This window comes from Heteronotia binoei, chromosome 21 (assembly GCF_032191835.1).
Source record: "Heteronotia binoei isolate CCM8104 ecotype False Entrance Well chromosome 21, APGP_CSIRO_Hbin_v1, whole genome shotgun sequence".
In the NCBI taxonomy this organism is placed as follows: domain Eukaryota; kingdom Metazoa; phylum Chordata; class Lepidosauria; order Squamata; family Gekkonidae; genus Heteronotia; species Heteronotia binoei.
In genome coordinates, this window is record NC_083243.1 from 81,313,342 (window position 1) to 81,338,014 (window position 24,673).

Genomic DNA, 24,673 nt, shown 5'->3' on the forward strand with positions numbered 1-24,673 from the left:
AATGGCTGGGGCTGATGGGAGTTGTAGGCAAAAAACATCTGGAGAGCTACCGTTAGCCACCCCTGTCATAGGGTATAATGAAGAATCGATCCATGGATATCTGGGGCTCTGGGGGGTTTGTTTTTTTGGAGGCACCAAATTTTCAGCATAGCATCTAGTGCCTCTCTCTCTCTCTTTTTTTAAAAAAAACCCTTTATGTTTCAAAAAGCTTGACCAGGGGATCCATGAGCCCCAGAAGACGGTGCCCCTATCCTCCATTATTTCCAATGGACAGATGGAATTTAAAAGGAACACAGTTCCTCTAAATGTGATGGCCAGAACTCCCTTTATCAACATAGCTGAGAAGGTATGTATCACATCTGTACAATCTCCTATTAATTTTGCAGCCCATGATTTCAACTAAAAAAAACCAACTAGTTCATTTTTATTTTCCCTTTGCACCAATCAAACCCATGAATCTTAGTGTTTTCCTTTAAATGAATGCAGTTTCTAACATGTTTGCATCAGTGGCATAAATTGTGTAAAATGGCACTGAACAGCAACAATGAATAAAAAACTCTAAGAATAAAAATGGTCAAAAAGTAAAACTCTGACATCATATGAAAACTAAAGGGGGGGAAAAGAGGCAAGGTTGTATTCATATGTCCCTATCAAGCACTCACCTTTATTCCATTTCTCTCCCTAACTTACATAAAAAAAGAACATGTAAGGAAAATACATGGGCAGGTTAAAACAATATTGTAGAAGCAATGTCTGCTTAATTGCAAAAAGAATGTCACTGAGATCTCATGAGACTGTGCTGTGAGATCTCAGCAGCCATTTTGGGCTTGGAATCCTCAGCAATGCCAGCTGGAAAGTGCCTTGGTTAGTGTCAGCATTGAGTGGGGAGAGAGACAAACTAAAAAAAGGTGAAAGGGAAGGTGAAGGTAGAGGGGGGAGGAGATGAAGTAGGGGAAATGAAAAAAGTAGGTGGGGAGAGTATGAGCATGGGCAGAGGCTGTTAGGAGGAGAAACAAAGGAAGACTAGGAAAGTAGGAAGGCATGAAAGAGAGAAAGAAAGGAGAGAGGCTACAGGCATTGCAAGGAGGAGACAAAGAGGTAAGGTAAGAGGGAGTGGGGGAAATGAGATCCCCTCCCCAAGAGTCCTCACTCGTAGGTTTTTAATGCACAGACACAAATAATTGGTTTCACAGAAACACTTGCATAGTCTATGCACTGGACAGAAAGGCAAAAGGGGATAAAGTGAAAATTATCTTTTGACTGAATGCCTACAGAGAGACCTTTCAGAAATTTAAAATTACAGACACTCAAGGTTACCATATTAACAGTTGCAATTAGATCCATGTGGGCTAGAATCTCAGCCTCAAAAGCTTGATGCTTCTGCAGAAGCTTCATCTTGTCACTCAGGTTGCTGAGACTTTGAAAAGGAGAGTCCTCCACCTTTTGTATACACTCCTCAATCCAGCTTTCTGCCTGCCACCAAAGAATGAATACAGCATTATCCACATTATCCTGGTCTCAGACAAATCCTCCCAAAATAGTATTTCCCTGTAAATCAGAACTTGTGTAAATGATAGCGGTATGAACAAAACGGAAGACTTTTTGCAATACCAGCAACAGCTGGTATTGATTGTGCCAGAGTCAGTTGAAGAATACATGGCACTGCAAAAAAACAGTTCTGAGGGGATATTCAATTGAATTGGGGGGAGGTATAAACTTAGGGGGGAGGTATTTGTGAGTTTCCTGCATTGTACAGGGTGTTGGACTAGATGACCATGGATGTATCTTCCAACTCTGTGATTCCATGATTCTATGAATTGTTCGCTACTTGAGATGGCTGAGATATCACAAGGTGTCTTCATGAAAAAGTTATGCGTTAATTAGGCCTTAGATATACTAACTGAAAAAAATTCTACAAGCATTTAAGCATGGTAAGGTTTTGTTTTTTCATCTCTATAGTTGTCTTGGAAGATTGAAATAAGTACTCTTTGTAGCCATCTCCCCATATTCTACAGTACTAGCTAGGGTTGCCAGCTTCCAGGTCCGAGCAGGGGATCCCTTGCTTTTGGGGGCTTCTCCTTGCTGCTGGCCAGTTGACTGGTGCAGGAAACCCAGCCCCAAACAGTGACATCCCCACACAATGTCCCTGATGAGATGACATCATGTGGAAGTGACATTTTCATACTAGGGATGTCACATGGGGATGCTCTGGTTTGAGGGTGAAACTCTATGGTTTGAGGGCAATTTTACCGTAGAGTTTTGCCTTCAAACCAGAGTGTCCTCTGTGTGATGTCCCTGCCATGATGATGTCACTTCCATGTGAGGATGGAGCCCTCCCTTCCTCTGCCAGTGAGAGGTAAGGACCTGATAATCCTATTACTAGCAAATACAGCTAACATATAGTAGTTACTATCAGCAAGTTACCTTCAGCTGTCTATATTTAGCTCCAAAATACTTCTGACACCAAGCTAATGAAGAACAGAACTGACTGCTATTCATAAGTGGTGTTGGGGTACTGCAAGCTATGTCACTCGGAAATACTGCTTCATAATCTATTCAATGTGATAATATCTCACAACTACGTAGGTAACCAGTAGGTCATATTTTCCAGTATACCACATTTGAACTCTGTTGCTTGTAGATATGTGTGCCTCATGAATATTGCTTAGTAGATTCCTGTTGCCAGGAATCAAGAACAAGTAATATATTCACTAGGAACCTTGCATTAGGGAAAGTTTTAACTATGCAACATCAGGTTTACTAACCCCTAGGTGGGGCTGGGAATTATCTCAGGATTTCAGTGATTTCCAGACTATAGAGATCAGTGCCCCTGAAAGAAATTACAGTGTCAGAGGGTGAACTCTGTTGTGTCATATCTGTACTGAGCTCCTCCCCTTCCCAGATTCCACCATCCAAAGGTACCAGTCTCAAAATCTTCAGGAATTTCCCATATGCAAAATGGCAACCATAGACTTCTGTTTTCTTAAGGGTATAGTTAAATAAAGAAGTGTGTCTTTACAGGTATTGCACTAAATGGTCTGAGGTGGGGAAGGGCTGAAAAAAAATTATTCTTAAAAAATCTCATCAAGGGCAGATTAGCAGTGAGCCTTTGTCCTTGAGAGTGTGCATGAGAAATATACACAGATACCTGGGCATTTTCTAAGCTGTACCTTGATTAAAATTCCTTAAGACTGATAAAAGTACTTTTGGAAGTGCATTTGGCCCACCTTCCTGCTACTAGAATCTCTTGAGCTGCTTTTGGATGGGCCAGGAATGGTTTTAGAGTAATTGCTAGTAACATTAAGCATTAGGCTATCTTCTCAGAAAATTTCCCCGAGGAAAATGTGAATATTGCAGAAGACATTGTTGCTATTTTTATTAATGGGATAGGAGTTCATTAAATAATTATTTTCCCCAAAACTGACACAATAGTTGCTAAATTAAATCTACAAGATTTCACTAAAATAATGGAGAATAAAACATTTAAAACAGTTTTAAAAGGAACATTGAGCCTCAGCAGAGCCACAAAGTGGTGTCTGCTTTTCACATTACAAATGCTGTAGCGTCTCATAATCTTGCCATGAAACTGACACATGCTAATATTCAACTGTCTCTTAATTTAGTAGAGGGTATCATGTGACTACTAGGCTGAACTCTGTAAGTCTGGTAGCATGATTCCCCAGTGCATTCTGTCTATGCATCCAGTGACTGAAATCAGAGTTATGTTGATATGACTAATGTCCTGGTTTGACTTCATAAAGTAAACCATCTTTCTTCTCTGTTTTATTGACTTTTGCATCTAAGTTACAAATGAAAGAGTAAGAAAGAACCACATACAGTTTCAAAACTTCAATGGCTTGTGATCTTTTAAAATGATTACATTAAAGCTGAGCAATTCTGTCCTGCTCAAAAGGCATATGATTCCCCTTTTAACTCATACAATTTAGATTCTTTTAACTCATTGTATGAATTGGATCATGATGATAGCCATAATTGGTTCATTTCCTGATTTATTTTAAAGGGGAGACCATCATGTGAATCTAGACCCTGGAATTGTTACCACCCATTCCAGTCAATATGTGGCTTGAATTTGCATGATTCATCCCATCCACGCAGTTGTAATCTTTTAAATGTTAAATGGCTGTCTTGTGATGAACCCACAAAAAAGAAGTTTTCACAGTATTTCTGTAATGCCTAAAGGGAATCTCAATCTTTGCCTTGCCATGATGGAAGTATATTAAGTTGCTGGCTTTAAATCATCTGGGAACAACCTACAGAACTACTGGCAATGGTGTGTGTATGTTTGACATGGTGTTTAGTTTGGAGCTTTAATGTCAGCAGTAGGGGAGTGTTCTTGTCATTTTAATTCCATATCAGAGATTCAGGAAGAGCATGATTATCTTTTTCATTAAATATTGGCAGGTTTACCATAGTTTTGGAAGGTTGTGTTAGGAACATTTCCCCTTCTAGTAAGTATCAGAACAATACTTCCAACTGTGTACTTTCTGCGAGAAATAAAAATAATTTTTCAAGTGCCTCCTTCCCTAGAGGCAGCACAAGCAGAGAGGGAGAGGAAGTGTGCCCCAGCCCAGCGCTGGTCTAAAGTTTAAAGGGCCATTATTTTTAATAATCAATATGCTGCAGACCAGCTGGATTCTCTAAAAGTGATGGACTTTAGACCTGGCCTCTTCTCATTTTTAGCTTCTTCCACCTGGTCTTTGGTACATCAAACCTTTAAACATGAAAGGGCCATTATTTTCCATGAGCAGTAGACCTGGGCTTCAGACTTCAGAGGCTTCATTTCATGTCAATACCTTTACTGGCATATAGACTTCAGAGGCCAGGTCTTACATGCATAGAAGATAGAATCCTTTTAAAATTTAAAGGGCAGGAACAATATGCACCAGGTGGGGACAGATCATACTCCTCCTTCCCTATTCCTGTTACCTTCCCAACACAATTCCCAATTCAAATATTATTGGGAGTGGAAATATTGGAATCATGGAGGGATCCAACCCTATACAGGAGTATATGGGAAATTTTATGAGGTCAGCAGTAGCTCATTTCATACCCCTGGTTGACACATGCTACACACACAGTTCAATTGCTGTAGACTGCCCAACAAGAATGCCAATGGTGATGAGAGGTATTTTAATCACATTGAATAATAAAGACAGAAAAGCTAAAGAGAAACAAATGACAGACATTCAGAAGGAGACTAAGAAGGAGAGAGAGCTTATAAAGAGGCCGGGGAAAAAGAAGATTTTAAAAGAAATTGGAATTCTACAGGATCAACTAAGACACTTGTTAAATAAAGAAGTAGAATGGAACGTAAAAAGGCTTCAACAAAAATCTTTTGAGAGTGCAAATAAAGCTGGAAAATACTTGGCCTGGCAAATGAAAAGAAAAAGGGAAAATAAAATTGTTAATAAAATTAGTTTGGGCAACAAAGAAATCGTTGACCAGGAAGGAATCAAAAGAGAGTTTTATAAATATTATGCAAATTTGTATAAAAGTCATGTGGGGGAAAAAGGGAAAATTGATGCCTATTTACAGGAAATTAATGTTAAACCCCTAACAGACAATATGAAAAAGATCTTAAACGACCCAATTGGTAAGGAAGAAATTGAAGCGGCAATTAACTCAATGAAGCCAGGAAAGGCTCCGGGTCCTGACGGTTTTACAGCAAGATATTATAAAGTTCTTAAAGAAACTCTACTTCCAAAATTTCAGAAACTTTTGAACGTTATAAGAATAGATGGGAAGATACCTAATACCTGGAAGGAAGCAGTAATCTTGTTGATACCAAAAGAAGACAGAGATGTGACTAATGTAAAAAACTATAGACCAATTTCATTGCTAAATAATGACTACAAAATATATGCTAGAATTTTAGTGGAACGCCTGAAGCACCTTATCACTACCCTTCCAGGAAGCCCCACCAAACAATGGGCACATCCACAAACCTATTGCCCTTTCACCACACCCCCTCCAGCCTAGAAATAGCAGCTCTCCAGCAGCCCTGGCCTCACTCAATGCACAGCAGCCAAGAAGGTCAGAGCGCCTGCTCCGGCTGCAACGCCACTGAGGATGTTCTCCGCAGCCGAGAACGAAACGTCTGGAAGAAAAACTTTCTTCAGTAGAACATGGCACTTGAGCCCGAAAGAGTCTACAAACCCTGACTATGAAAAGCTTTGGCGGAAAATTGAGGTGGACTTACAAAAATGGAATAAGTTGAATTTGTCTATCCTGGGTAGAATATCGGCAATAAAAATGAATGTATTACCAAGAATAATGTTCTTGTTTCAAACTATACCAATAGTGAAAGAAGATAAACAATTTCATAAATGGCAGAGGAAACTTTCGGAATTTATATGGGCTGGCAAGAAACCAAGAATTAAGATGAAGATCCTGACAGACGCTAAAGAAAGGGGAGGCTTCCAAGTACCGGATTTAAGACTATATCATGATGCAGTTTGTTTGGTATGGATTAAGGATTGGATAGTGTTATTAAACAGAAAATTATTAACATTAGAAGGCCATGGAAAGGTTTTTGGTTGGCATGCATATTTGTGCTATGGGGAAAGTAAAATGGATGGTTTTTTCTCACATCATTATATAAGAAGTAGTTTGCTTAAAACTTGGTTGAAATACCAAAAATATGGAGATGAGAGGAAACCATTGTGGATTGTGCCAACGGAAGTAATAAAGTTATATTCGGATATTAAGGAAGAGAAATGGTTACCATATAAACAATTGTTAAAAATACAAGGAGGCAAAGCAGAATTAAAATCAGTGGAAGAATTGGATTATAAATTTAATTGGTTTCAATGGTTACAAATTAAAAGTCTGCTGAAGCAGGATGTTAGGAATGAAGGAATAAGACAAGAACAAACAGAAATGGAGAATGCTGTTTGGGGAGGATGTAAAATTGATCTCAAAGTATATAAACTGTTACTGAAATGGTCTACAGAGGAAGAAGTGGTAAAATCTCAAATGATAAAGTGGGCAATTAATATAAACAAGGAAATTCAGATGGAACAATGGGAATATTTGTGGAAGAACTCTATGAAAATATTGACATGTAATAACATAAAAGAAAACTGTTACAAAATGTTGTATAGATGGTATATGACACACAAAAAAACTGTCGAAAACAAATAATCAGATGTCTGATCGATGTTGGAAATGTAAAAAACATGAAGGGTCCTTCTACCATATGTGGTGGACTTGTGAAAGGGCTGTACAATATTGGCAAATGATCCAGCAAGAAATGTCAAAGATTTTGGGATACAAAGTGAAGAAGGCACCAGAAATCTTTTTGTTGGGATTACAAATAGGACATTTTCTGAAGCAAGACAGAACATTACTTTGGTACATGCTTTCAGCTGCACGGACATTGTATGCGCAGTTGTGGAAGCAAAATAAAATTCCAGAAAAATGGGACTGGGTTATGAAAATTATGCACTGGAGTGAAATGGACAAATTAACAAGAACACTAAAGGAACTTGATATGGAAAAATTTAATAATGAATGGCGAAAGTTTCAGAACTATGTGGAAGAACATTGGAGAGTGAAAGGACACTTGGTGATATTTGATAATGGATAACTTGTTTATCAGCTATTTTTAATTTACTGAGACAAGAATGATAGTTAAAATGAGAGTATGAGAAAATATTTTGCTCTTTCTTAAAAGATTATAAGATAGATAATATGACTTAATTTAGTAATATATTGGATCATTAATCGAATGAGGTAATAACCATAAAGAAGTATAAGTTCCTTTTTTCTTTTTAAACAGTTGTTTTTAAATGTTAAATTATCTTTATTGCTTTTATATTGTAAGTAACACTGGGAAAGTCTTGAAAGGGAGGAGGGGAGGTGGAAATGTGAAGCAACATATTGACTTTTATTTGAGAGAAGTAACTGAAATAGTGATATAATATGTTGTAGAATAATAAAAATTATTTTTACAAAAAAATTTGGCCCCACCCTGGCTGGGCCGTGTAGCGGCTATGTGCCGCGGGGCCGTTCTTTGCATCCCCGGATGGATGCAGGCTGAGTCATCCCTGTTTTTCCCGGGCATCCAGGTGCTTCGGAGGTGTGGCTGTGGCTCTATTTAGCCTTGGCCTGCCCACTGCTCTGCATTTTGCTGAAGCTCTTGGCCAAGAATGGAGGCACGTTGCTGCTTTCGGCCGAGAGTGTGAGGGTGGGGGCTGCTTCTTCCGTGTCTGGCCCCAGGCATTCGGATGGCAGTGGAGCTGTCGGGTGACGATGGAGCACGCGCGGCATCATAGAAAGGGGAAAGTTGTACTGTGCTTGTTGGGAGAGCGGGATGCTGAGAGGGGGGGGGCGCGGCCTTGCATCGTTGATTTTGGCCCAAGGGGAAGCTTGAGCAGTGGGTGGCTTTATCCTCCAACCCCCCCCCCCCCCTCGTCCTTATAGGACATTGTTGGACTGTACTGGTGGGGTGGTTTGTTCATTAGTAAGGGAGGGGTACGGCTTTATTACTTTTACCCCCCCCCCTCACCACCTCACACCTTTGCGGTAATTGTTTGGCAGGCTTTTAAGTAGTATCAATGGGCCCAAAGAAGGGGCAGGGCCCTTCCAAGGGCAAACAGCCTGCAAAGGACCAGAGAAAGCGTGCTCATCCTGGGCCCCTGGGGGACGAGCAGTTACATAGCGCTGGTATGAGGCAGGCCATAATTGAGCAGCTAAGCATACTGGAGAGGGAGAGGGGCGCGTTCGGGACGCTTACTGTTTGGCCTGGGCGGCATAGTGCTACTGGGCGGTCGGGGACTCTTACATTTGAGCGAGAGGTGCTGACAAGGCTTTCTGCTTTGCAGGATAGTGCGGACTCCAGGAAGACGCCTGACCGGAGCCAGGAAGATAGTTCAAACAAAGAGATGGGGTTGAGTGACGATGTAGTGAAGCTGGAAGTCGGCGATGATGGACAACAGCCAGCCCAGCCTGTGGTGGTGGCGATGCCGCCGGCAGCTTTGGAAGGTATGAGGGCACTCACACAATATCACACTGCATGGCCTTGGGGATCATGGGGTCCCAGTGTATTGCCAGGGCCCAGTGGGATGGGGCCGGCGTATACTTCAGGGCAGCATGGTGTAAATTGGGGTTTTCCAGCTCAAGCGGGGCCATCTTGGGCTTCAGGAAGTCTTGCTTTGGGACGGAGTCAGGGTGCCTCGTCTGGATTGTGCCAGCCACCTTCGGCAGCTGCGGAGTCTGAGGCTGCTCAGGGGTCGCCGTCGGTGCCTATGGCGGCGGGAGTATTGCCCTGGGGTGCGCAGATGGCGATGGGTCAACCTTTGGGGTGGCCTAGTGTCCCTTGTAATCCCTGGGGTTATCCCCCTAACCCATATGGGTCAGTCCCCTTTTTGGCTCTCCCTTTTGGAGACTCGGCAATACCTTTGGGGGATCACCTGATCCCCGCGATGCAGGAAAAAATTTTGAGGGGTGAATATGTTGACGTATTTAGTCTATTGTACAGAGAATTGGAAAAGAAAACTAAGGAAGAAATGGATGAAAAGGAGAGGGAGAAGCTCAGGCGTAGGAAGGTTGATAGGACCTAGGCCAATTGGCTCCCGGGTTTTCTCATTCACGCATGAGTGATTGCAAGGGCACAGCCAAGTCATACTGCGCCTTTGTTTCAATATTGCAACATCATATATAGGACGTATACCAATTTTGCGGGTGCCGCCTGGTTACAATATGACGAGACTTTTCGAATGAGAGCGCGATTAATCCATTGTTGCTGTGGGACCAAATTAATCAACAGTTGTGGTTGCAGTTGATGGCCCCGGCTAAGCCTAATTTAGTGGATAGGGCTGATAGTGGGCATTTAGTGCATAAGCAGACTGGCACCTCAACAGCCCGCTCCACGGCGGGTCAGCTGGTTCAACCCCGGTTGTTATGTTGGGAGTTCATGTCACAGGGAGTTTGATCGCAGAAAGCATGCAAGTTCCGGCATGAATGCCCATTGTGTGGCGGGTCCCATGCATTTTTGGCTTGCAGTAAGGCCAAACAGAAAGGAGGGACAAAGCGCCTCGGTGGAGGGGGCAATTCGCAAGCTCCTGGTAAAGGGTCCCAGTCCCATTCGACTGAGGGTTCTTAAGCGTTTCCTGGTAGATTATCCCCGGGTCGCTGACAGAGTCTATTTGTGGGAAGGGTTTAGCAGGGGATTTCGTATCCCATATCAGGGGCCTAGGGCACCCTGTGAGGCATCCAATCTCCGTTCCATAGTGGGAATGGAGCTTGTTGTTCAGGCAAAAATAGCGAAGGAATGTACTGAAGGGCAAGTTATTGGTCCTTTCGAGGCTCCTCCTGTTCCATGTTTGAGGGTCTCCCCATTGGGGGTGGTTCCCAAGAAGACAGCAGGGGAATATAGGTTGATCCATCACATTTCATATCCCAGTGGGGGGTCGGTGAATGATGGAATTCCCTATTCCCTTTGTTCTGTTAGATATACTTCTTTTGACCAGGCAGTCAGAGTGGTTCGTGGGTGTGATATTGGTGCGGAGATGGCCAAATGTGACATCAAGTCGGCCTTTCGGCTTTCACCAGTGCACCCTGAGGATTTCGAATTGTTGGGGTTCAAGTTCGAAGGAAAATATTATATGGATAGAGCATTACCGATGGGGTGTTCTGTATCTTGTGCCGCCTTTGAACGGTTCAGTTCATTTTTGGAATGGCTGTTGAAGGATAGGTCAGGGCGCAGTGAGATTGTTCATTATTTAGATGATTTTTTGTTTGTGGGCGCTGCTGGCACGGGGCGTTGCGCCAAGCTACTGGAGCGCTTTATGAAGCTGGCGGATGAGCTTGGGGTGCCCCTGGCACACAAAAAGACTGAGGGTTCCGCTACTTAGCTAACATTTTTGGGTATCAAGTTGGATACTTGCCAGCAGGCTTCATGGTTGCCCGCTGAGAAGGTACAGCAGCTTAGGGCTAGGTTAGCAACATTAAAGCGGAAATGTAAGGTGTCGCTTTTGGAGTTGCAACAACTTGTGGGGCATCTTAATTTTGCCTGTAGAGTGGTGGCACTGGGAAGGGCATTCCTTCGGTGCCTTTGTGATGCCATGGGTTCCCTGTGCTTGCCTCATCACAGAGTGCACATAATGGCTAGTATGCATTGTGATTTGGAGGTTTGGGAAAAATTCTTGGAGTCATTCAATGGGGTATCTTTTTGGCGGGAGGATATGAAGGTCGAAGCTGACCAGATATCTTCAGATGCCACAGGTTCTATTGGTTTTGGAGTTTTATTTAGAGGGCACTGGTGTGCTGAGTGGTGGCCGGAAAATTGGCAAGCCAGTGGCATTTGCAGGAATTTGACTTTCTTGGAATTTTTTCTGATTGTGGTAGCAGTCTGCATATGGGGGGAGCAGTTAGCCAACCAAGTTGTGTATTTTTGGTGTGACAACTTGGCAGTTGTGCACGTCATCAACTCCTTGTCTTCTAAGTCTATTCCTGTGATGAACTTAGTTAGGGTTTTTACGCTGCGTTGCCTTCGATTAAATATTTTGTTTTTAGCTAAACATGTGCCTGGGGTTAATAACGGGGTGGTGGACGCTCTGTCTTGCCAATAGATGGAGCGCTTTTGTCAGTTGGCCCTGGAGGCCGATCCTCAGCCATTTCGGATTCCTCGGGACCTGTGGTAGCTTAGCAGGCAGAAGCCAGTAGGGCAATCCTTTTAGCATTGGCCCCAGGTACCCGGAAAGCTTACGAACGCGCTGCCCTACAGTTTAGGGTGTTCTGGAGTTCTGCTGGGCTGGGAGACTGCTGGCCCATCCCAGTATTACACCTTATACAGTTTTGCATGCATCAGAAAAGCAGGGGAATAGCAGTGAAATCCATTCGGGGTCAGTTAGCCGCCTTAGCGTTTAACAGTAAGGTGCAAGGGCACCCTTCGACTGCAGATGATTTCAGGGTAAAAAAGGTGTTGGAAGGTTGGTCCAGGGAGCGGGGGGCACGGGCGGACGCCCGTCAGCCCATTTCCCCTTCCATACTTAGAGGGCTAGGTGGAGTTTGGACAGAGGTGTGCAGTTCTGATTATGAAGTTGCATTGTTTCACGCAGCTGCACTCACTGCATTCTTCGGCGCCTTAAGGGTTTCTGAGCTAGTATCGCTGTTTCAGAAGGACCAGTCCGATGTTGCATTGCAGTGTGGCGATGTAACGTTTAAGGACGAGCATGTGTTCTTGCGGGTCTGGCGATCCAAAACGGATCAAAGGCAAAAGGGCACCATGGTGGAGATTGGTCCCTGTCATGAAGAGGGTTTATGCCCGGTGCAAGCTTTACGTGGCTGTACGAGGAAGCGCCAAAGGGCCATTTTTCTGCCATGCAGCCCCCCCCCCTTACCAAGTATCAATTCTGGGCAGTGACGGCACGAGCATTGGAAAAGCTAGGGCTGGGAAACTTTAAGGTTGGGACCCATTCCTTCCGGATCGGGGCTGCATCGACTGCGGCAGCGATGGGTTACCCAGGGCCGGTTGTCCAAAGGGTGGGTCATTGCTTATCGCGCCTATGTGCGTCCATGGTTGTTTCTCTAAAGGGGCCCCTTGTTAGCATGTTATGTGGTTTTGTTACAGTTGTTTGACTGTTGTTTCATTACAGGTGCTGTGTCTCGCCAAGGGAGGCTGCGGATCCTCATTTACGGGCACAGTATGATATTCAGGGCAGCTCACTTTGCCAGACGATCGCCAGTTGGCTCACAGTTGGGGCTGAGCGAGTGGGCTCTGGTGGAATGGCAAGGGCGAAGGGGGCTACGTTGGCCTGGGCTTCTGCCTTTGCTGTTTTCTGGAAGGGTTGGTCTGCCACCTCACATACTCATCATTCACCTTGGGGGGAATGATCTGGGTTTGACGAAGGGGAGAGCCTTGTCTTTGCAGGCAGTGGCGGATCTTCGGGCCATTCTGCGGAGGTGGCCAGGAGTTCGCTTCATCTGGTCTGCCATTTTGCCACAGATAGTCTGGCATGCCGCTTGGGATCCTGCAGGGATCGAGCAGGCCAGAAAGAAGGTGAATTGGGCACCGAGGAAGGCCCTGGAAGGGGGTCTGGGTACCTTCCTTCCCCACCCTGGAATTAGGGTGGATAGGAGGGAGTTATATCGGCCAGATGGGGTCCATCTGTCTGATCTCAGGAACTGGGCCTTTTTGAGCGACTTGCGGCAAGCTCTTCGGGCGGCTCTGGGCCGCCTGGGGGGCGCGAATGCCTAAGCAGAGGCTTGGCATTGGCGGTGGCGGAAGGAGCAAGGGGTTATTCCCTGTTGGTGAGGACCCAGGCCTCTGCACCTGTTTAGTGCAGTCGATCCGCAGGAATGGCAGATGGGCTTTACGGCTCAATGTCTTATAATGCGGATCGTATTCATGCCTCCCCCTTAGTCGCCTCTTTCTGGTGATCGGGGCTGAAGCTTAAGGGGAGGGCATTTGTGGTCTGCCAGCCCGGCACTAGCCACATTCGTTTGGCTTGTGCTGGGGTAGGGTGGCTCGCCCATTGTTGGACTTGGCGGGGTCGGTGGAAGACACCAGGGCTTGTCCTATAGCTGTTTTACCTTGCCGTATTAAGTTGTAGTTAATAAAGTGGCCCATTTTTCCCAATATTTCTGTGTCAGCCTCTTTATTCCAACGGGGGGTTCAAAAGAATGCCAACAACAGCAGTTCCTTTATTACACCGATTAACCCAATTAGCCTTTGAAACAGGATCTTTTTCTATTCATAGGAAGGGTTTGCAGATATAGCTACTCCAGTGAGAAAGGATTTTGCCAAACAGAATTAATTTCAAATTAACTCTGAACAGATTGAAACTTAATTTGCCAAACTCTAATCCAGTTTGGTAGAAGGTGACCTCACCTCAGCTAGATTCTGGTAGAAGATGGCTGTCAGAAGGGCTGTCTGCAGTTTTTCTCGCTTTTTAAAGGAGAGTTCTTTGAGGTATCTTCTCCTTTTTATTATATTATTGAGTTTGTGCTGGACCGATGCTCCTTCCAGTTCTCTGTTCTGTTGTAGTTTACTTGCCTGCTCCTGAAGAGACAATTCCTGAAAAGCAAACATATCTGAAATCATGGCTGTGCACCTTTGATATATGTAGATAACCAATGCAGTATTTAAATTCTGCACGTTCTGGAGGCAAATGCCAATGTAAAAGAAACTTTACAGCAGCATGTTTGGATTAAAAAATATGATGGAATTTGAGGGGGTCAGAAGCTTGGAGAATTTGAGGCTGCCCATTCTCCTCAGGCAGATTATTGTGTGATGGTATTATTGGTATGCCTCTGTTCTATGACATGCAAACCCCCACTCAGAACTAGGGATGGATTCGTGACTAAAATAGCTGATTTGTGGTTTATTCCAAATCGGTTCAGGTATTTGCACTATGCGCAACTCATAAAACAAAGTAGCTTGGGTTTTGGGTGATTCATTTGTATCTTTATCAGTGAGGGATCCTCCTTGTGCGCTGTGATGTGCGTAGCATGATGACATCACCAGGAAGTGATGCTATTGTGCTAGGCAAGTTGCCCCTGCAAATGTGCCCGGTGCAATAGCGTCACTTCAGGTGACATCCTCACATTGGGCACATTTATGGCATGCCAGCACTTTCTAGCCCTCCTGAACCAAACAAACCAACTAACCACAATTTGTTCAGAAAATTAAAAAAATGGAATGAACCGAACAACTGATTCAGGCACACCAACGAACCACCATTTTTGTGTTCTGTGCCCATCCCTACTCAGAACTTTGTCTAAGTGAAATCTTGTGTTAGAATTTGAGGCATCCTCCCTTCAAGGAATTACCAGAACTCTCCCCCCCCCCCCGCCCCCACTTTGGGCATTTCACCTAAGGAGGGACCCCTCAAATTCACTAAAAAAGATTCACTAAAAAAATATGGCTTAAAATGATTCTGAGAATCAGTCCTTACATTTCAGGATAGTGCTGCCAGGGCACATCTGTATGCTATATTTTCCAGATAACATCCTAGACTTTTTGTTTTACTTATTTCTCTCAGCACTTTCCCCAGTGGTGTTAGTATGTCCAAACAGCAGCTTTTAGGAATAAGACTGTATTTCCTTATTACATAAAATAACTGGATATAGGATTGTATGTGTTTTACCTTTTCATCATGGGAATCCAGAAGTTTCTCAAAAGCTTCGTGTTTCCTGATCTGCTTTTCTACCTCATCCCATGTATTCCTGAAGTCACTGTTTTTCAAATACATCTATGACAAATTGGAATCACTTTGGGTCAGGATTGGTATTTCAATCAGTCACTCAGTTTTTATTATGACTCACAGGCCATTCAGAAGCAGAACAAACACCTATAAAATGAATTATCTACATAAAATCTTAGCATAGATCATTCATCTTAACATAAAAGATGGTTACAGATAACTTGGGAGTTATTAAGTCATATTTTTAATTGCCTTGAGATAGTGAAAATCAAAACTTCAAAGGATTCTAGAATCCTATGGAGGCACATTCTCTTAAGAGTACATGATGTACTCCAGGCCAGGCCAGATTGGTCCAGGGATCCTGGGCGTGTTTTGCCTTCTTCTAGAGCAGGAGTCACTGAGGGAGTGTGTATGGGTAGTTGTAAAATTCCTTCACTGTGAAGGGGATTGGACTAGATGAATAGTCCTTGAACTGCCTTCCAGTTTTATGCTTCTATGTGTTGAATAGATTACATAATCTGTTCTACAGATCTGAATATCTGGTCTGATCTGTGGAGACCTTACTGAAACATTTGAATACTTCCCCTTTAAAAAAGAACTTTCAATATATTACTCTAAGTTAGAATTTTATTTTACAAACTTATACAAATTTATAACTTTATAATTTTACAAACTTATACAAATTTATAAACTTCTTAGTTTATAAATACTGGATTTATCTAACTCTAATAAATTGTGATGTCCAAATGCACATGGCACAACAAGAGATTGGGCTTGCTGGCTGGCAGCAAACAGACTAAAACTAGGGTTTGTAGCTGGTTGTTCACTACAATTTACAATAAAAGAGGATTGTTGTGACATAGAAATGTAGAAACCACAGTGTACTGAGTAGCATCACCTATTGCGATTGGTTGACTACAGAGATGGCATATGGAGGGCATGTTCTCCTTTTTGGGGAGTGAGATTTGGAAGAGAAGCAGGAAGCAGACCAAACAAGGGTTTGCATTTTCAAGCCTGCAGATATGTTTTGAATTCTGAGACTGTGGGGCAGGTGCCACTACAAATTGGCTGCCATGGTAAGCAGTGCTATGCATGCACACTTATGTACACACATATAGAAATCCAAGGGGTGGTGGTGGAATAACATGCAAACAGAAGACGACGACTAACAGGAGAAAGGAGATAACACACACACAGAAAACCAAAGGAGGATAATGCATATACATAAACATACACAAAGAGGGTTGAAAATGAAGATAAAACACACTTGGGGGTGGAGCTATGGCTCAGTGATAGAACATCTGCTTGGCACGTAGAAGGTACAATTTTCAAACCCTGGCATCTCCAGATAAAAAGATCAGGTGAGCCACTGCCAATCTGAGAAGACAATACTGACCTTGATGAATCAATGTTCTGATTCAGTATAAGGTAGCTTCACGTGTGTTCACACACACAAACTACACACAACAGCCCAATGGTGGCAGAGTATTAAATCCCAGTGACTTACTGTCTCTGTCATCTTTCTCTTTTTTTCTCTCTGTCCTCAGCATCATGTTTAAGGAAGTCAAGCTCCTCCTCAAAGGTAGGGAAGGAATAAATTGGACAAACACTCGGGGTGCCAGGAGGGGCAGAGAGAGAGAGAGAGCGATATGGATGGATGCCCAGCTCCTTCTCCAGTGAGTAGCGGGGAGAATCCAGGAGAAAAGCCCTTTTATTTGTATTAAGGCAGCCTTCACAATGGCCATTTTTACTTTCCTGAATCATGTGGTAGATGCCTGGGAAAGTGATGCTGGGCAACAGACTGGGGATCCCTGTGGTATAGCATAGGTGAAGGGAAGAACCATTATAAAGCCATTTGTAGCAATATTTCCAGTGCCAGCTTTAAACAGTTAACTTCCAGGAGTAACAGACATTAAAAATATTGACCAATTTTGCACACAGCTTACCCCGTGGTTATGTTCCTGTTCTCTGAGCAGCGTTCGTCGGATTTCCTACTATCTGCGCCGGAGTTACAGGAAGTGCCGTGGCTTTTGCGTAGCAAACGTAAACTGGGTTTTAGCAGTTTGTTTGCTATGCAAAAGCCATGACACTTCCTGTAACTCATGGGCATTCGATGAAATTGCTGAGCAGACAGGTTAAAACGGATAAAAGGAAGTACTTCTTCACCCAAACGGTGATTAACATGTGGATTTCACTGCCACAGGAAGTGGTGGCGGCCACAAGCATAGCCACCTTCAAGAGGGGTTTAGATAAAAATATGGAGCAGAGGTCCATCAGTGGCTATTAGCCACAGTGTGTGTGTGTGTATATGTATATGTGTGTGTATATATATATATATATATATATATATATATAAAATTTTGCCACTGTGTGACACAGAGTGTTGGACTGGATGGGCCATTGGCCTGATCTAACATGGCTTCTCTTATGTTCTTATGTTCTCTGGCGCAGATAGTGGGAAATCCGATGGACGCTGCACAGAGAACAGGAACGTGACCACGTGGTAAGCTATGTGTGAAATTGGTAATTGTTTTAAATAGGGAAGTGAAACCAAAAGACTTTATTTCTATCACATCTTCAGAATATTTTAACCTTTTAATTAGAAATAAATACTCGAGACAGCTGGAACAAGAAGTGACTAGATGAGAACTTGTTAACAAATGTAACATTATTTCTCAGGACTGAGTTTAAGATTATGAATGGTTACCACATATGACAAGTAACTATTTCTCTTTTTCATGTGTAGCAAATATTTGGTATTCTTGCTTTGATCTCACACACGGAGATTTGTCTGTGCCCTTCTGTTGCCATCTTCCTTTTTAAATTTTGTCTGGCATTTCTTCAATGAACACCTTTTCCTGCCCAATTTCTTAACTGTTGTTTTTATGTCTGTCTGTATTTTAGCTCTGGACTTTAATTGTCTTAATAATGTAGAGGGGTTTGGTTGATTTTAGAAGAAGAAGATATTGGATTTATATCCTGCCCTATTCTTTGAATCTCAGAGTCTCAGAGCGGTCACAATCTCCCTTATCTTCCTTCCCACAACAGACATCCTGCAAGGTAGGTGGGGCTAAGAGAGCTCTTACAGCTCTTTCAAGGACAACTCCTATGAAAGCTATGGCTGACCCAAGGCCATTCCAGCAGGTGCAAGTGGAGGAGTGGGGAATCAAACCCGGTTCTCCCAGATAAGAGTCTGCGCACTTAACCACTACACCAAACTGGCTCTTTTAGTGGTTTTAAAATGTGGTTTATTATGATATTTTATTTGGTAGCTGCCTTGATGTGTGCAGGCAGAACAGTAGGGTATGAATTTTGTCTTTAAAAAGTTCCAGCAAACTGGGGCTACATATAGATCAACTATTCTAAGGTTTAACTTGTTTTGTTGTAATATATTCTCTTTGATGTATTTTGCCCTAGGAAGGACTCTTTATTACCTTGTTAGTCATCCTCATGCATTAGATGAAATGCTAATGTCTTTAAAAATCAGTTAGTCTGTGAAGTACCTCAGCTCTCTCTGGATCACTTATTTATCTGTTGACTTTATCTACAAGTCATCTGCCTTATAGAGAGTAAAGAAAGATTTAAAAAATTAAAACCCAAGAAGAAATTACAATGTTTCAACAAATATTTAAAACTAAGAAAATATTCCCTTCATAGAAATGTCTTCCTGAAAAGTTCTGCTTTGAACATTCTATATAATGATAACATTGTGAGAGATTTCTTAGACTCATCAGGTAGGATATTTCTCCAGGTGGGAGTTACAACAGAGAATGCTTAGTAATAGGCAGCTGCTCATTTTACCCATTTGCAGGGCAGCAGCTTCATATGAGATGTTTTTGTGCCTGGGCATGATGCCGAAGTATATAGCCAGTACATGCATATCTGGTGTTATAGATTTTAAGTGTGTTCAGTAATATCGTTTTTAATTTGGGTGTCTAGTTTAAATACCCACAAATCATGGTTGGAAAAGGACTGGGACACCACTTTGCATGCATTTTAAAGGGGAAAACTATGCTAAGTATATTTGATGTGAATGCCCTTTTTGTAAACATTTAACTCTGAAAATCCATGCAAAATGTCAGCTCTGGTTTCAAAACTCCAATTTTCTTTCTTCAAAACGAATGTAGTTCCAAGTATACTGCGTCTATACTTTGAAGCTTGCCCTTTAATTAGTCTTTATTTTAAATTCGAGTTTTACAAGAGTTCAAAGAGGAAACCACTGGCATAAAGAGGAGAAACAGTGCAGGTTTACCTCAACAATCTAAACTGCTGCCAACAATAGACTTTTGTGGAATTTTAAATGTTGCTGAGAAAGTGGTAAAGCCTCTGCTATTAAACAGCTAATGGTTCTGACTGTCCATAACTGAAATTAGGGTTGCCAAGTCCAATTCAAGAAATATCTGGGGACTCTGGGGGTAGAGCTGGGAGACTTTGGGGGTGGAGTCATAAACAAAGTTGTGACAAGCACAATTGAACTCCAAAGGGAGTTCTGGCCATCATATTTAAAGGAACAGCACACCTTTTAAATACCTTCCCTACATTAGAAAATAGTGAAGGATAGGAGCACCTTCTTTTGAGGCTCAGAATTGGACCCCCTTGTCCAATCTTTTTGAAACTTGGAGAGCATTTTGAGGAGAGTCATCAGATGCTATGATGAAAATTTGGTACCTCTACTTCATAAAACAGCCCTCCAGAGCCCCAGATACCCCCAGATCAATTCTCCATTATACCCTATGGGAATCAATCCCCATAGGGAATAATGAAGTGCCCAGCGGACATTTCCCTCCCCCCCGCCTGTTTCTGACGACTCCAAGCAGGGGAGCACCGGCTCCCATCTAAGGATTGGCATCTCTACTCACGAGTTGCTGAACTTCCAACTTCTTAAAAGTAACACAGAGCAACCAAAGGTTCAGGTTTACCTTTCCTATGCAAACAACCTCTGAAAAGACTGTGCAACCAACGGAGGGTCTGGGCTGCTTTCACAGCCACTGGGAGCAGCCAGGTTGTTCTGCCTGCACCCCTGTCCCCACAGCCTTAAAGACACAGACACACTATCCCAAGAGGAAGCCTTTCCAAGTGGAGTCTGAAGCCTCTGGAGGTGGAAAGGCACATGGTGGCTGTGGGGGCGGGGCTTCCCCCGCTGGCCAGCTGACTGGGAGAGCGAATGATCCTGGGAAAGCGAGAGAACCCCTGCTGGGACCTGGGGATTGGCAAGCCTACACTGAATGCAGTTATAACAAAGCATTAGATCAGTGCTATTTTATGTTAGCAGTAATAGCAACCCACTAGACTACCCATCAAGGATGTATTGTGGCCTGGCAGCTTTGGACAATTTCCCTGTTTTTGTTGTCACAGCATAAAGCAGCACAAATTTCCCGATTTTCTGGTAGCTCTCAGGCAGCGTTGGGCTTGATAGGTCAGAAGTTCTGCAGGTTTCCTAGGGTTTCCAGGCTGTCTGGTAACCAGTGGTATACTGAGGGGACAGAGACATGGAGGGTGGGGTGGCCATTGGACAATGGCATTAGGCCAATTCCAGGAAAACCCAGAAATAACAGTCAGGCAACTGCCAGTTTTATTTTTCTTCCACTGCTGCTCTAAGTGGTAGTGGAAAATGGCTGCTGAGGGCAGGGGATCCCCAGCTCCTATGTGTGTGTGTGGGGGGATAACACCCTTAAGGTACCCAGCAATAAACTGTTGCAATTAGTGTTAATTATAATATCTAATATAATATTTTTCTATAAATAGAATTTTTTCAGTTTATGTTTGCCTGAATATAAGCCAAAACAGATCCTGGATGTTTTTTAAAGAAATGCAACAATAGCTGCTTGGGGTCCCAGTTTGAATTCAGGATGCAGAAGGAAGAGTGTGTTTCTCTTTCCAACCCCACATGGGTTTGTCCATTAAAATTACCTCCTTGCTCATCTTCCATGTGGCTGTTCATAGGATTGCCAGGTCTGTGTTGGAAAATACCTGGAGACTTTGGGGGTGGATCTGGGAGAGGGCAGGGTTTGGGGAGGTAAGGGGCCTAAGCATGGTACAGTGCCATAGAGTCCACCCTTCAAAGTAGCCCTTTTCTCCAGGGGAACTGATCTTTGCCAGCTGGAGATTAGTTGTAAAAGAGGGAAATCTCTAGGCCCCACTTGGAGGCTGGAAACTTTGTGCAGGGGGGAAGGCAAAGCACACCATTTCACCATATTTTAGGTGAAGAAGATACACAACTGCTTCATATACATTTCCCAAAGGATAAGAATATAATAATTAATGTTTCCCACTGACTTTCAGTTTACATGCATATATTATGAATGTGTTCACATACACACCCAGTTTGTGGTAAACAGCTGCTTTACACATTGCAATTTCCTGAAAGAGAGCTTATCTTTGCATCCTGACTACACAAGTTTGGCAGCTGATGTGATTGGTGGTGCATATTCACTTAGAACATCAGTTATTATAGTATAGGTGTTTACAGACAGGATTACCACATCAGATTATCAAACAGACAAACTAATACATGAGTAGGCCTCAAATACATATGGCGAATGGCTTACAATGGTACATTTTAAAAAACTGACTTGGATCCTACCTAGAATTCTGAGACATGCGGGGCAGATTTTCACTAATTTTCCTCTCATTTGGGAGATCTCAGTTATTTACCCCTTAAGTTATTTCTAAGTGGTCCCCCATCTCCCAGGATCAGCATTTTTGGAGTGCCTGGAATGCAGCAAGAGAGGGGAACATGATAAAAAGTCACCCTCCTGTCTTGTGTCACAAAAATTCTAGGTTGGAACCAAGCCACTAAGTCATATGTTTGTCATCAACAAAATATTTATTTCTGAAACATTTTCACTGAAAACTTTTACATAAAGAGTGGAGATAGAAGCTAGTCCCTATGTAGCCTTTCCCTCCACTGCCTCTGATGCTAGGCATAAGGCACATAGTGTTAGCTCAGCTGGCTCTGCCTCCCCCCACCTTGTTGGGAGTATGTGCCAGAATAGCCTTGTGGCCATGCTAGATTTTTCACACAAGATTCTGTGTCTCTAGGAGTGGGAAGCTGATCCAACAGGTAATTACAGAATATACTATTTTATTCTAGACCTGTCTCAGTCCTCCCTAAAGAGTTTAAAAAAATAGTATCAACTTGACTCCCCCACATCAATTTGCTTCTAACAAGTGCACAAAATACTATTATTTCTTTTCCACTAACTGTGTATGCACTGTTTACAAAATACAAGAAAAGAGGACCTTGCCCTGTGGAGCTTACACTCTAAAATCTGATACAAGGAACACAGCAGAAGGAGAGTAGGAAAGTGGCTGCAGATAAACAAGGTAGAACAGGCATTCATTCAGTTACATGTGGTCGGGTTTAGTTTTAGTACATGAAAGGAACTAAAGCAGGGGTAGGCAACATTTTTAGCCTGAGTGTCACAGAAAATGTAGTGTATTGTGAGGATGTTGGTGAGATAGCAAAAAGGGGATGGGGAGAGAAAATGAGTGTACTGAGCCATGCATAGTGGGAGCAAGCTGGATTCTAGTGGCATTGCCAGAGCCTTAGGGGTGCAATACAGTCCCTTGGTCAGTGAACTAGCCCAGCATGCCATGCAAAATGATCTGATGTTGCCTTCTCTTGGACTAATGAATTTGTGCCAAAGGCTTCACAGACAAAGTGGATTTTGAGGGTTAATGTAAACTTCTGTACTAGTGCATGAAGAACAAAGAGGAAACAGCACTTTTATTAGCATCTGGGGTTCTTTTGAAAGGATTTTGAACTGATTTATCAAATGCCTGAGGATTTTCCTGAAATTGGTTTATGCCCCACCCCCAAAGAATGTGAATGCATTGCTCAAATAAATTTAAAAGTTAGCACAGGGTGTGTGAGGCTTTAAAATTCCTCCTCCTACTGAAGTGTCAGCTTACTCTGAAGAGCTAATGTTTTAAGAATACATTACACAGCATAATTTTGAGAATGCAAAGGGTTTTTTAACATTATGTCATAGCATTTGTTTGGAGAGAGAGAGAAGCACCTTTCCATTCCCATTCTGCATTAGCTTCACTGATAGATACTTAAATGAACTAGTGCTTCTCAGAAAGGCTCAGCCTGGGTGCACGCTCAAGGGACCAATAAGGAAGCTGATGTGGTAGGGAAAAAATCAAATCAAGCTCCAAGGGAAATGACATCCTTTGTCTTAATTTAAGATCACCCCCTTTCTCCCCTCCCCAACCTATCAAATACCTCCCACTTAAAACTTTTGCTTTGAAATCTCCTAGATTTTTTTTTAAACTTATGATTGGAAATAAACACTGAAGGTATGATTCTAACAGTTTCCCTTCTGGCAACTGCCAGCTTTAAAGCAACAATATTTTTAATGTAAATTTATGGGAGAAGTTTTTATGGGAAAGGTACAGGTAGTATTTTGAAAACAAACAAAACAAAACCTCTTGTTTTTATGACCCATAGTAATTCAACATGAAAGCTGAAAAAATATTCATGAAACAACTGATGAATTGGCATCTATTGCAAGGAACAGATATAAACACATCCAGACAAACCATCTGCCTCCACTTTCCATTAATTACTAGAAAGGAACAAAACACCTGAGAAAGCAAAGCAAAGGCATTTTTGGCTGCCTTCACAGCAAGAGAAAAATAACCACATTAGCATAGCAAAACAATGGACAGAATATTAGTGAATTTACATTTGGTGAAAATTGAGTGGTTATACAGGAGGGAGGGTGTAATTAAAATATTGTTATTCTTCATTATTTTCATTATATTTTGATGTTCTGTTTTATAAAACAAAACTCAATAATAATCGGGGGGAAATTCCAGTCAGAATACTAGTATTAAAACTAATCTCTCTTGACATATCACGGTTCACTTTGCCTAGGTCTCTAAAATGGAATGGAAATCTTCACCACTTTCCTCCCAGTTCCAAAGGAAGCAATTTTTACAGAGATAGATGGACACCATGCACTCTCACCAGCTCTGTGTGATGCTGCATTTGTAGCATAAGCCTGCACAGTTGTTACCAGCGTATCTTCACCTGTATTCCCTGAGACAGTGCCTGGTTCCTGAAAAGGTTTTGACTCTGAATTTGCCCTGTGTTGTTGTTGTGAAGGCAGCAATTCAGGACAGCAAACTGGATTTATGGACAGTGAGAAGCCAGAGCCAATGTCACCAGAGTAGAAAGGTGGACTAACTATATCTGCACCTGATGTCCTGATAAGGATGGAAGGTGCTGGACTTTTCCTGAATTCTCGTATCACTTGAATTGGGAAGGTAGTCCAAGGTGTGGCAAGTATCAGGGTTATTTTGGAAACATTGTGGCGAGATGGAATTATCCCAGAGCTTGAAGTTCTCTCAAAACCTTTGCCAGATGAATGACTGTTCTGAAAGACAACTAGATCCGGATCTAAACGTCCACTTGCGCCTGGCCCTTGGGCAACAGAATTATCTCTTTTAGACACTGATGTAGGTGATAACTGTATATCTCTGGAGACTGTTTG

The 24,673-nt window shown here is 42.7% G+C and overlaps 1 protein-coding gene across 1 annotated transcript in view; it reads right to left on the bottom strand.

Annotated features, from left to right (window-relative positions):
• The window catches only part of SPTBN5 (spectrin beta, non-erythrocytic 5), a 215,039-nt gene that overhangs the window by 105,168 nt on the left and 85,198 nt on the right, over positions 1-24,673 (bottom strand). Inside the window, exons 31-33 of the mRNA XM_060262355.1 lie at positions 15,114-15,218; positions 13,856-14,041; positions 1,318-1,473 (exon numbers count right to left, since the gene is read on the bottom strand). Coding sequence (XP_060118338.1) covers positions 1,318-1,473; positions 13,856-14,041; positions 15,114-15,218 — 447 coding nt within the window. The remainder of the gene's footprint in view (positions 1-1,317; positions 1,474-13,855; positions 14,042-15,113; positions 15,219-24,673) is intronic.